General features: G+C 38.5%; 1 protein-coding gene across 4 annotated transcripts in view; it reads right to left on the reverse strand.

Moving 5' to 3' along the window:
• LOC113136230 (solute carrier organic anion transporter family member 1C1-like) overlaps window positions 1-13,980 on the reverse strand; it is a 38,625-nt gene that overhangs the window by 17,154 nt on the left and 7,491 nt on the right. The window contains exons 1-2 of one of the 4 annotated variants that reach the window (XM_026316864.1): window positions 9,170-10,654; window positions 3,686-3,851 (exon numbers count right to left, since the gene is read on the reverse strand). In XM_026316864.1, the coding sequence (XP_026172649.1) occupies window positions 3,686-3,775 (90 nt within the window). In that variant the 5' untranslated portion in view covers window positions 3,776-3,851; window positions 9,170-10,654. Of the gene's footprint in view, window positions 1-3,685; window positions 4,010-6,613; window positions 6,668-9,169; window positions 10,655-13,980 lie in introns of those variants that run through there. The other 3 variants (XM_026316873.1, XM_033325510.1, XM_026316855.1) reach the window with 3 other exon arrangements.

A 13,980-nucleotide genomic window follows, 5' to 3' on the forward strand; every position in this document is an offset into this window, starting at 1 on the left:
AACGTGGCTGATATACAAAGCATCAGCCCCTACCTCAATTATGACAAAAACATTCCTTAATGTGCACAATATAAAACTCTAATCATTCTATCTAGGAAAAACGCAAAACAAAGAAAATAAATAAAGGCAAATGAAGTGGTTAATGTACTAAATGAAACACCCTATATCAATTTAACTAAGGGGATTAATTGTATTGGGAAACCATTTATGCAACACCTTAATGCACTATTAATTAATTCTGTGCAATTACAATTCAGGTATAGGCTATATGTGCGGGTGGAACAGAGCCTGTAGGGCTGTTTCTCCTCTTTTCCAGTCTTTGTGCTAAGCTACCCATCTTCTGACTGTACCCATTAATTTATTTGAGCTGTATCTGTGTTCCAATCTAAGAAAGCACATATTTTCTAAAATGCCAAACCACTGTTTTGAACCACAAACTGTCAGAAGATACTGGAGCTGCAGCCCTATGCAATGATAGCCCTATCAGATATGTCCAGGTCACAGTTACATGTAAGCAGCAAGCAACAACACAATCTTAAAACTAATAACATTAACATGGAGTCATGTCATTTCTTTTTCTTATTACGTAATCTTTTAAACTTAAGCAAAATTGATTACTTTCTTCTGCTGAAAACATCTTGTTTGGGGATTATAAAACACTGTTCCTTCTGTGCTAATTGGAGCTGTACCAAGTGCCACGTATGTAAGAAGTGGCCTCACTGTGATTAAAGGTTACTAAAAAGAGTTTCACATTAAGACTGTTCAACATTAAACAAACTCTCCTTGTGACCTGTGACCTGCTTTTGGTCTTAGCTCACTGATGTCAACTACCTAATACGCTTAGACTAACAAGAGTCTGCCACACAGACACACACACATACAGTTTTGTATTATTCCTGAGAGTGATGTACAAGAGAAGAAAAGATCTAATTATAGAATACATGACATTATTAGAAAGTGTTTAGGGTATTCTGATATGGTATTTGAAATGAAATGAGTAAGTGAAAAACAGGGACACTGTGGCACCAGAGCTCCAATCTTATTGGTAGAATTAACAAAAACCAGAGAATAACACTGAGCACCGGATTAGAGTCAAAACAAACTGTGCCATGTCCCACCCAGTCGATCTGGGAACTAAACAATTCTGAGAAGAAATAAGAGTCTGTCTTGCAACTACAGTCTGTATTATGATAAGCTGCTTGAACACCATTGTCTCTCATCACTTTCAAGTGGGGAAAAAGCAACAACATGGTCTGATCTCATTTAGGGTTATACTAACTTTCAAGTTTTTCAGAGACAACATGCTTTCAGCCAATTGTTTTTTTTTTAAAGGTTGTTTGAGATGGAAGAAAGAAATGAGAGAAGTTAATTCTGTGGTGGACTGTTGATAACAATATAAGATTCATATCATGCTCTTATTTTCTCAAATCAATGAGAAACATTAATGCATTTTCACTATGGCAAAAGGAGGACAAAAGAGTTAACATTACTGTAAAAAAGCATGGTTACTTAAGCAGAATTTAACTGGCCAAAGTGTTCCCAATAAGCGAATTTCCTCAAGAACACTAAGAAATCAGCTTTATTATCTGTATTAGCTTGAAAGCGTTGCCTGTTCATGAAATAACATTAAAACAGGCAAGTCAGAGGAACGTTTTGCAAGAATATCTGAGACAGCTTTTTATACAGAAGAATGTTCTTCAGTTTTTAGACTAAAAACACAGGGAAACAGAATTTTGGCATTTGGATCCAAATTAAAACTATGTGGTTTTGACATGACTAAAATAACTGTATGTTTGTTGTAACCATGATGCTAGAGGTTATTTAACCAAAACTAACAGTCCCATAACCACATTTACACACACTTACTACTGCCCCAACATGCACAAGTAAGACTGCAGCCACAAAACTGAATTGAACGCTGAATTGTAATGAATTGAGCAATGATGTATTTAATTGCTTATACAGTAAATTTTAATTTAAAGACTACAATTGACAATTCTTAATTCAATACACTGTGTTAATATGAAACTATACTCAACAAAATATAGTCAGTCACTGACCGTAAAAGAATGAGCTGTGAGGAAGTGGTACAATGTTTCCACTACATTAATTAATTCAAAGCAGCTCATCACAGCCACAACAGTTTACTGCGTATAACATTGCACAATATCTATGCAAACAGTCACAGCAGGAGCTCTAGTGTTTTCTCTTATGCTATGTTCTCTTGCCACTGTAAGCTACTGTTAATTCAAAGACGTTACTGTTTAAACTCACCACTTCCAGCATATACTTTATGTTATAGTTACATGTTTAAATGTGAAGACACCTCATGACATTTTCTAGCAGGAAATTCATTTGAAGACATAAAATGACTACATTTTTGAGGATCCACAGTTCCAGAACAGTGGGGATCTTGTTCTAACTAGAGCCCGACCGATGTATAGTTTTGCCGATTTTATGGGCCGATATGAGCCTATTGCAGACATATCAACATTCACATTTTTTAATGTGTAAAATGTGTTTATGTATATGTATTCTGTTTATGTATACTGCATTCTATATACAGTACCAGTCAAAAGTTTGAACACACGAATTGAAATGCCATTGCCTGTGCAAGTGTATTCTTTTTTTAACTCGGTATCGGCATTGGCTCCAAAAAACCCATATCGGTCCAAGGACATACATATATATAGCTATATAAAAGACCAAATTTCAGAAGCAGCATCAAAGTTACACTACTCCTCACCATCCATCAATAACACATAGTGAGCTAATATTAGACGCTGATGACTTATTGATTATAAATCTTGGATACGTTGACTCAAAACATACAAAGTAAGTGGCGCGAGAGCAGCTGTAGCCCGTTTCCTGATTAGCCAAAGTTAGCTAAGCATTAGTTAGCTCCTGACATCTACTTACCGCTCTTTGCACCAGTGCAAATGTCGACCGAACTTAAAAGCTGTTTCGTCTCGGTCTGAAATCTTCGACCCACATGTTTCGCATACTGCCATTCGTTTTTTGTTGACCACTTCATAATTTTCGTACCCGAATGAAATTGTCTTTGGTGTCATTGTGCAGAGTGCGGCTTTGTTTAACTTCCTGGATTCATTTGATTGGTTGCCGAGCCGACTGCTCACGCACACGTACATACAGGTGCATAGGTATGTTAAGTTTTAATATTTGGATTAGTATCAAGTCCGAGTGAAGTCACAAGTTATTGGTATTGAAATCGAGTTGCAAGTATTTTCACATTTTGTCAAGACCTTAGTCTTGACAAAATGGCACAACACAAAAAATGAACAATGGCAGGTGGATCACACACTGTACAACCTTGTCTTCGCCCAGATAATCACCGAACCCTATAAAGTATCAGTACTTTCAAATGATGTCAATGACACTAACATGAATGGATAAATATCTGTGCAAGCATGAGTCAGCTCCTCTGCCTTTCTACTAGTGGTTTTCTATTAAGATATACTGGTCACAGGTTAAAATGAAATATAAACTACCCCTCATAGATAAATACATTGGCCTTGAGGAGGTCACTTGTTAGATGGTTGTAATGTGTTTACTTGCCTAGTACTGGTCTCTACACATACAAATGTTTTTAAGCATACTGTCCATATAGTAAGAGAGCATGTGACTCCTCAGCACTCCTTCATAAGAGACATGTTAGCTTGTATACCTTCAGGCTGGTGCATGGAGATGAGCGTGGTTCTCTGGCAGCGCTGTCACTGCGTCCATTCTCCTGTCTGTGCCCAGCTCTCTCCTCCATCCTCCAGAAATGTCTCGGTGTCTCCCTACAGTAGTCTCCCACGTAATGCAATTTCTTGGCACTGATGCATGCAACCCTGCAAATGGATAATTCAAGCATGTGACCCACTTTCTCAGCACAAAAACAGAAACAGGTCTACAGCAACCAGCAGACGAGAGACCGACACACAAACGCACAGCCAATGTGTCCTTGTATTTGTTTTAGGGATCTAAGGACTTAAATCGCAATTAAAAAGTCAACATCGTCAATGTTGCAGGTGATATGGCCATTTTTTAAAACAAAAGATTATTGTTTCCAATTAACTATTTTAAGCAGCAGTTTTAAAGACTGAGTTAAGCATTCCTACATATCTCAACTGCATTCTTTTTTGTTTCAGTTTGACATGTGATGGATATCATGCGACCAAATACAATGAACCATAAACCTGATTTGTGAAGTGCGGTAAAACCATAATCTCATAACCTTAAAACAGCCTCACTGACTAAACATCACACATAAACCACTTGAGAAGAAATTAGATGTGCTTTAGGCTTTTGGAGCCACAACTACTAAAAATGTGTTTGAATTTAGCTAAATCACTTCTCATAAATGCTAAATACTGTGTCAGCAGTACACTGACAGCATGGACACCCAACTGACTGGATAAGTAAAGAATAAAAGCATCATATTAAGCATTCACATATTTTAACCTGTCAGTAGTTTTATAGTATCTGTGTAAAGTCATAGATGTATGTTCTTAGATTTTCAAAGAAAGCTTGCATCTTTTGTGATGTTTCCCTTTGTTGCTGATTGTTTTAAGGGATCATAGCAAAATCAGCACTTTCTGCTTCATTGTAAAAACCTTCCAGTGTTGTTGTTTTTATTATTTGAATTATGAATTGTTTTGAATAAATGATAAATTATCACACCAGCTATTTTATCCTCTTCTCTGAATCCTCTCTATCGCATCATGTTCAGCTTCCTAATTTCACTTATTGTCCCTAACCCACCACACTTCACTTCCAGCATATAAAACAGTGAAGGTAAGTTCTCCAGGGGAATAGGTTAGTGAGTGTGAACACCAAAAAGAAATCTCTCAACAGGACTGCTACTGCTGAGTGCCAAATGCTTGCATTTTTCTTTCTGGATTATTTTTCTGTCTGTCAAAAGAGCTGGCTAACCACAACCGATTTGACCTACTTCCAAAGAATTAGACAAAAACCAGCTTTTGAGTAGGTCAATATGAAGCACTAGTCCATAAAAGCTACAGAATAGGAAAAAAACTGAGAAAAAGGTATTATAAGCTACTTTCTTGTGTACCACAAATGTTTATACTTCCTTGAAACTCCAAATCTTTCTTGAAACTCATTACCTCAAATACTGTGCTGTAGCAAGTACAGCACTAAAGTAGGAGTTTATCCTGTCTACTTATCTGTAACAACATGAGCACTTTCCTTAACACTCTTTACAATGGCTTATGATGGTTGACCTCATGATTCCATTACTGCATCACATAGGATTTTTTCATTATATGGTCTTCAGCAGTTGGAATCATGTTTTTGCCCATTTGATCTACATTAACCACATTTCCTTAAAATGTAGGTTACTTTTTAATTTACTTTAAAATAACAGTTGAACTAGCTGCCTTAATATTATATGGCAAAGCTTTTCACAGTGACAGTCTGTGACCAATAAACCTGCATTTTAGGGTTCTGAGGAGCGATAGGGGATGTACAGATGGAGAAGGTCATTTAAACATGATGGGTGAAGTCCATTAACAGTTTTATAGGTGAGAAGTAGCACTTTAAAATCATGCCTCAGGTGAGTTGGTAGCCAGTGAAGAGATGCAATATGATTAAATTTTGCTGCATGTGCAAGCACTGTAGATGACCTGAATGCTTCTCAAGTAACAGGCGGGCAGACTACAAATTACAGTAGTCTAGATGACTTGAAATAAATACATGACTTAAAATTTTGGCATTCATTTTCAACAGGCATGATTTAATTCTACTGATTATATGAAGATGAAAATGTCAATTTAGCGATGAATTTTATGTGGTGGTAAAACAAGACATGATTTGTTTAAAGTAGGATTACATGTAATAACATGAAGAAGCCATGAAACTGGGGCCCATCTGGGGCCAGACAGAGTGAAAAAAGAATAAGCCCCAAGACAGAGCCTTGAGGGACCCCAAAATATAGTTGTTTACTATTGGATAGGCTAGAATAACCCAGTCTGGTAGGAGAAAAAAACCCTGTATCATTTGTTTATTGAAGAACACCATTGGTTGGAATGATTTTAGAGTCCAAGGAGGGAGAGGGATTAGGATGAAGTTCAGGGGCATCTGAGACTACTGTCAATTGAGTTGATGTCAAAGCAAAGTCCTGCAGTTGAGATGGATTTTTCTCAGAGCTAGAGAAAATTTCATATTTGGAAGGCAATTAAGGCAGTGTGGAAGTGAGATCAGAAACTGACAGAATCTGAGTTTCTTTGAGACAAAGCTGGGCAGCAGAGGAGTCAATATGGGAGATGTGATGTGCCTGAGATGAGGTGATGCAGATGAAGTGACAAATGAATGATTAATGTCACAGAATATATAGGAATTTTATATAGGAAGTCCCAAGCACAGGAGAAGGGTTTGGCTGAAGGTGTGTTCAGTATGAGTCTTGGCTGAGACAAACGGTACAGTGCTAGGGGTTGGAAGGTCAGTAACTGATCTTGATCGTGACAAGCTTGCATACAGACAGGAGTTTGAAAACCTAGCCCTGTGGTGTGGTCACAACAGCCTGGAGCTCAATATGCAAAGACAGTAGACTTCAGGAGGAACCCCCCTACCTTATCCTTCTCTCTTCCCTCACCATACTCAGCAGCACTGTATCAGCAGTGGAGGCCATGTTTCTGGGATCCACAATCTCCCATGACCTAAAGTGGACACCCAGCCATCCACCATCATCAGGAAGGCACAGCAAAGGATGTTCTTTTTGCATCAACTCAGGAAGTTCAACCTGTCCCAGGAGCTGTTGGTACAGTTCTACAGGGGAACCATTGAGTTTGTTCTCTGCTCATCCATTTGGTTTCGTTCAGGAACGGACTTCAATGGAGAGTTTGACCTACAGACATCATCAGTCCCAACCTGCCCTACATGGAAGACCTGTACAACTCATGGGTCAAGAGGAGGGCAGAAAAGCTATCTGGTGACCCCTCACATCCTGATCACAAACTGTGTGAATCCCTCCCCTCTGTATGGTGCTACAGAACAAGACTTGGATATGCTGTTTCTCACCCCATCCGCTTCTCTTGGCTGCAAACCGGCCCTGTGCACACTGAAGTTCCTGGCTTGAGAAGCCAACAGGACAACATCATCTGCAAAAAACAAAGAAAGAATCCCGTGGTCCCTGAACTGGACTCCATTCTGCCGCTGGGTGCATCTAGAAATTCTGTCTATAAAAATAATGAACAGAACCCATGACAAAGAGCAGCCCTGCCAGAGTCCAACATGTACTGGGAACAGGTCTCACTTTTAATGCGAACAAGGTTCCTGCTCCAGTCCTACAGAGACAGCCCTTAGCAGAGAGTCCCAGACCTCATATTCCCAGAGCACCTCCCACATGATGCCACAAGGGACATGGTCGAATTCCTTCTTCAAGTCCACAAAGCATATGTGACCCCACTGAGCAAAGTACCATGAACCCTTAAGCACCCTGGAGAGGGTATAGATCTGGTCCAGCGTTCCACACTACAGAACACTGTACAACAAAACAACCAAGACAGTTTCTTTCCATGTGCCACTGCTGTGATGAACAGCAGTATGAATCCATACTATCTGCACCTCAGAATACAGGAAGCAATCCTGAGTGCAATATTTGTCCCAGTGCAAAAACATTCACCTGGAAGCTCTTCTAAAGTCTACACTTACTGCCTATCTCTATTTCTATTTTTATTTTCCGATTAGTCTTTTATTCCTATTTTTTTTACTTTTTGTACATACTGTGTGACCTTGTTGTGACAACCACACTGGGGGCCACTGTACCAGAGTCGAATTCCTTGTGTGTCCAACATACTTAGCAATAAATCTGATTCTCTTTCTGGTTCTGATAATCAACCTAAAGGTAGCTGTCTTCTTGAGGGGTCTGTCATAAAGTGTTCTTAACAAGGTGGTAGCCATTACTGTGCAGTCAAAGAGTAAGCTTGTTACACACTGGAGACAGGATCAACCTTGTGCCGTTGAGGAACAATTTGATCTAAATAAATATCTCCTTGATTTAGGTGTGTGAACCCTAACTGACAGACAGCACCCAAGGTGAAAGAATCTGTGTTTTTCAGTGGTACCAACTGAATTTACTGTGGATTACAGGGTGCAGATCACAATTGCAGAAAAAAAGTACAGTACACTGTTCTTGGACACAGCATACTATCAGATAAACACAGTTATATCCATTGAAATCAACGCACATTAAACATGAACAAGCCTTAATTTGAAACATTAATTTCAAGAAACTAATGAAAACATTGAGTAACCAAAGTTCTACAGGCTTAACTGCCCAAAGGTCAACATTACTAGGCAGAAAACGATGCTTTCATTGTGTTTAACTAGGAAAAGCATGTTAAAGCCCCTTTTCAAGAAATCTAGGATTGAGGACGAGGATTAAAGATGGATGTTTATGTTAAGATCTATACACTCTTCTGCATCAGCTCTGCCATCTTGCTGTAAGTTAAAAACCTCAGATTTCAGGGTTATTATCATGACTGTTGTACTGTGGTGAAAATAGTAAAATAATGATCCCTGCATCTGCTACAACAGAGAGATTTAATGATTCTAATTCAAGTCAATATAATTTTTCAATTTTATAAAACCATTTTTGTGGCATCAAGACCAAAAATATTAGGGTGACTGCCAAATATTAGTGTACAGACCAGAGATAAAGCCAAACAAACATTTACAACTGAGATAATAAAAGTCATCTGAGCACTCTGGTAGCATTTCTAAGGACCAGAGATTATTTTGTGATGTGATGTGATGGCAAATCAAAATATCTTCATGGATTGAACATAGTTGAAGAATCTGACATGCTGGAAAGACTCCAGGTAGATTTAAACTCAGGATGCTGCTCAGGCTCCTCAACCAGAAAGCTCTGCAGATGGAGCAGGTGCCTTAGAGAATTTTCAGGTCATCGCTAACCAGCACACAGTGTTTCACAGTTCACCAAACAATGTGATTAAAGATCGCTTCTAAAAGTGATATTTGAATAGCACAGGGATAAAAATAAGTGGGATAAGATCAAATTGGTATATGTGTTTGAATCGACCCATACATTGTTTTTCATTATGAGAAGACAGACACTCCTTGACAATTCACATATCACACAAAGAGCATCAGGGTGTTTGGGGGGGGGGGGGTCAGGCACACCACTCACCTCAGTGTCCTCTGTAACGGTGGCCCGGTTGTTGGGGTTGCAAAGGTTAAAGAGCCAATCAAACACGCAGGTTGCGTCCCTGCTGCCAGCTCCGGTCAAACTTCTCACGTGGATGGAAACGCAAGAGAAGCGCCGAGTCTTAGCGTGAATGCCCTGACACCGATGTGTACCTTCAGAGTTCATTTCCACTTCATGGTAACTCTCAGGCTGACTAGTCCACTTCATACAGGGGTTTTTATCTCATCGAACATGTCGTCACTGGTTGGTGTCTCTCCGTGGAAGATAGGACGATAGGACGATAGGACGCCTTGGATGCGCACAGCCTCCTTTTCATGGAGCGAGTGCAGATGGATTTGACTTCAGTGGAGCGAGGTTACACAGTGAGCCGGCTGTCTTAATCTGCAGTTCTCTCTCACTATCGCTCTCCCCTCTCTTTCTGTCCCCCGCCCCTCTGTCACCCTGCCTCACTCCCTCCTGATCCTTCTCTCCCTCCGTCTCTGCGCTGTCGCTCTCCTTTCTCTACACTTCGCCTGAGCTTTATTGGAATCATATGCCATATTTACGGTGTCATGCATTCGTCAGTAGACTGCTGTTATTTACCAGCTATAAACAAGGCATGACTTAAAAGAAACATTCAAAATATACTTTATCTCAGGGTTGAAAAACCAAGATCTCTAATTTAAGGCTTTAAAAGACTATGACTATGTCACAAAGCTTGATCCAGAGCTGAGTTTACATTGACGTTGTAACTTTAATCCGTTTGACATCATTCTGATTAGCGATTCCAATCTGTTTACACTGACGCTGAGCTACTAATATATAGGCCAGTACTGAATACTCGGTTTAGACAGAGCCATATTTCCCCCAGGTGCCACTCACTCAGTCTTAAAACAGGCAAATTACAGATGTTACTTGTATCCAAACAAATGTTCTTCTCCTTGACATAAATGTGGTGGCTGAGGGAGCAGTCTGACACACACTCCCCATGGCGTTCAATCAGGGTGAGAACTGGTGACTATGAAGGCTGTATCATGTGATCACCACTGCCCTGTACTGAAGCACCTGCTTTTGTTTGTGTCCCTATTCATGTCACCTAGATTTGTGTCTTTTAGTTCATTGCCCATAGAAATGATATTTAGGTGAGATGAAATTGATCTTCCCTAAATACGTACAGCCCATGCACTATTATTTCCTCTGCTTCTCTGTGGTCTGCACCTGGGATGAGTCTGGACAGTCGTTTTACTGTTGTGTCCTCAACCTCACATGGGAGTCAGTGGATATAAATACTGTGATACTGTGAGAGAGTCTTACAGAGTTTGGTCATTTTCATCATGTTGTGTAGATGAGCTATCTATTACAACTTTCCCTTTCCTCCACACCTGCTTAGGACTGGAGGACAAATCAATGTTAGGTAAGCATATGGAAACAAAAGGTGACTTGTAGCATATTTCCACCATGTTCTCGTAGCACCTGTCCTGCCAACTGTATCTGTATCTGATTGCACTGGCACTCACAACTGTCAGATGCTTCACATTTGAAAAAGCAGACACACTGTCATGTCCTTGAATTTTCTCAATGTCTCACAAAGACCCTGTCCTCAGAACTGTATGACACCTGATTCAAGTAGGTTTCTTTTTCATGGTTGCACTACAAAAACTATAGCAATGCAACATATTCCCAGCATTTGTGGTGTTTCTGAACGTCCTCTTGGTCTGGCTTCATCATCAATGGCAGATTTTGAACTTGCTGATTTTCCTTTTGCTTAAGCTGAATGAAAAAATCCAGGTTATGATTTACAAACATTATTCACTGAAGTTCCCCTTTTACAGAGTATTCATGTAGGCAAACAGCATTTTCAACCTATTTGTTTACAGATAATCCTGTGAGGACATATAATAGACCAGGTCTTGCATGTTTCTCTGTTGCTATGGCAACTGACATGTAGGAAATTAAAGGCTTGGGTAAAGCCAGGCCAGAGCAGGTCTAACAAAGTGGTGTTGCACTAATGCAGTATCCTCACTTGAAAACTCTGTCACTAATTTTGGCTTTAAGAAAAGAGAAGTTTCTAAACAATAGTGCATGTAGAGCACAATAACGATCTGAATATTTCAATAGGAAGTGCTTCATTTAAACAAAGCTAATTAAAATAGTGAAAAAATAGAAAGCTAGGCTTAAATGGCTTTTTTTTTTACAGTCAATGATCTTTAAATCATTTAGTGACAAAATCAAGCTACATTTTCACAATTATTAGCGAACTGGCTAATTAGAGCGAAGTCATTGAATATGAAGTGGTGACATACTTTAGCATCTTTTCATGAAGCGTTCTGCTTTAAAAAGTGTTTAAGTGTGAGAGTATTAAAAACATTAATGGCTACAACTAAAGTGAACAGCTTTAGTCTTTGTGGACAATACTCTGATCAAGCAGCATATTCCTCGTCATGTGGTTGCTATTAAGCATGACTTAAAAGATCAAGGAGATTTTGCTTAAACTGCTGGCACATTTTCTCTGAGGCATTCTGTGGTGTGACATGACTTTGACCTATAAGCAATTAGATATAGATTGACCTATAGTAACATCATCCACCACAAAATTGTATTCTCAGATACTCATGTGGCAAGGCTTATGTTGGCCAAACAAAATGAGCTTTTAAGGTACACATTGCAAATCATAAGGCGGCTATTCAACATAATTCCCATCATTATGTGAAAGCCAACTACAGCTCAGTAGCTACTTTACATTTTATTCCTAATGAACATGTCAAACGTCTCCCAGAGGAGGAGAAGCCTATATTCAATATATGTGGCAGACATATGGACCCAGTGAGCTTAAATTATTTTTTAACTTTAACTTTATTCTACTCAGTTATTTCAAAAGCTCTATTAACCCTTTCACGCATAGGATCACGTGACTATGGTTTTCTATGATTGGCTCATTCTTAAGCTCTAAATTAAGAAATATTTACATTTACTTCATACATTTATTTATATGTCACCAAATTAGCTGCATTCCAGTTGCACAAAAATTTCATCATCCACTCTATAAGCAGAACACAACCCGTTCTCACTGAAATATTTTTTTTTCAACCAACCTCAGATGAAAGGAATTACATGCTTGACCCAGTTGTATTTATGTTGCAAAAATGTCTACTACAATATAGGAAGACTAGTAACAGAAATGTCTACTCACTCACTTCTAAATTGTCTAAATGCACCTGCTAAATGATTCTGGTTGAGTGCAGTATTCTCCAGCACTCTTTCAAGAAACACACACCAGCTACAGTAGCTTGTGAATGTGACATACATATAAATGGATCAGGCAGCAACATGTTCAACTTAGCATATGATGAGCACTTTGGTTGAAAAATAAATCTTCATATTACCATGAGAATGGACACTGTTCTGCTTAGAGAGAAAATAATCAAATGGACAGAAAAAAATCAAATGCACAGATCCAGAATGAAGTTATATGTAAGTGCATAGTGGATGTATGAAGTGAATGTGAATTGACATTCATTAATTGATGATCTGTATAAATTAATCACAGAAATGAATTTTACCGTTTAATAAAGTTCAGTCCCTTACTACATTACCTTAGTTATAGCTCTGGTGGTGGCTTTTACTTTTTGATGTTCCTTATATATGATTTGCTCTTTAAACTCTAAAAAGGTATGCTAGTGCCAGCATGATAATTTATAGACTAAAGTCTATGTTGCACACTATAGCTGGTAAAGTGCTCATGCCTCTTTGCAACTTCATCTTCTGGTTTTCTGCCTGCAATATGAAGATGTCTTGTACAGTTTTGAACACGTGTTACAAATATTAATGGATTTATTTTTAGCTAAGGTTAGCATTTAGGAGAAAGCAATTCTATGCCCAAGTTTTTTTTAAAATTTATTTCTCATTGTTCATACAGTCTGGGCAACTCAATTATATGCATGAGATGATTGGAATCTGAGGTCAAAGGGCTCTGGTATGATCTTATTTTGAACAGCTTGCTGCCTTTTTTCATTCCTTGGTGAAGGCCTAACAGGGAACACAGGACTGGTCTAAGTAGGACGTGTCCACACCAAAGTGGATAAACCTGAAAATGGCATTTACAGGTGAAACATACTTGCCTTGCATAACAAAATGTTCAATTCTTTTTCTTTTTAAAGCACCACATTTAAATCCTAAAAACAAAAACAAAACAGGAAAATCTTCTTCCTATCATATGGTGAGGGGACCTCACTCGCTATGTTTTGAGTAGGGCAAACGATGCCTCCCTGCAATGTGTAGGTTTTTTTTTTTAGAGAAGAATCAGTTACATTCAAATTCGAACACAAGGTACTATAGCACTTACTGACTGAGAATACGGTCAGATAATATTAAGATAATGAAAAAAATGAAACAGTAACTTTGCAGATTAGTAGTATAGCATTGCTAAATACATTATGTACACGGACAATCTCCCTAAATAAATTAAATAAACAAACAATAAATGTTAATAATGTAATACTTGTAATGGTGTATGTTATACACCAACATTATACCTATATAAAATTATAAGACAAAGAGGAAGATTGTCATGAGATGACATTTGAAGTGGTAAATTAAACTGATCTTTTTCTTGTAGCATCACAAACATTTGAATTGTTTGTGTAGTGTGCATGCGCTAAGTATAGTATACAAAGTATGTCTACAGTACCTTTAAACTGACCTGATGTACTTGTAAACTACAGAACCTTGACTTACCCAAGAAAAGAGTAAGTACTTAGCATCTTGGCTGAGTCTTATATTCTGTATTTTATCTGCTTAAATTAAGCTGCTGTGGC

This window comes from Mastacembelus armatus, chromosome 13 (assembly GCF_900324485.2).
Source record: "Mastacembelus armatus chromosome 13, fMasArm1.2, whole genome shotgun sequence".
NCBI classification, from domain to species: Eukaryota; Metazoa; Chordata; class Actinopteri; order Synbranchiformes; family Mastacembelidae; genus Mastacembelus; species Mastacembelus armatus.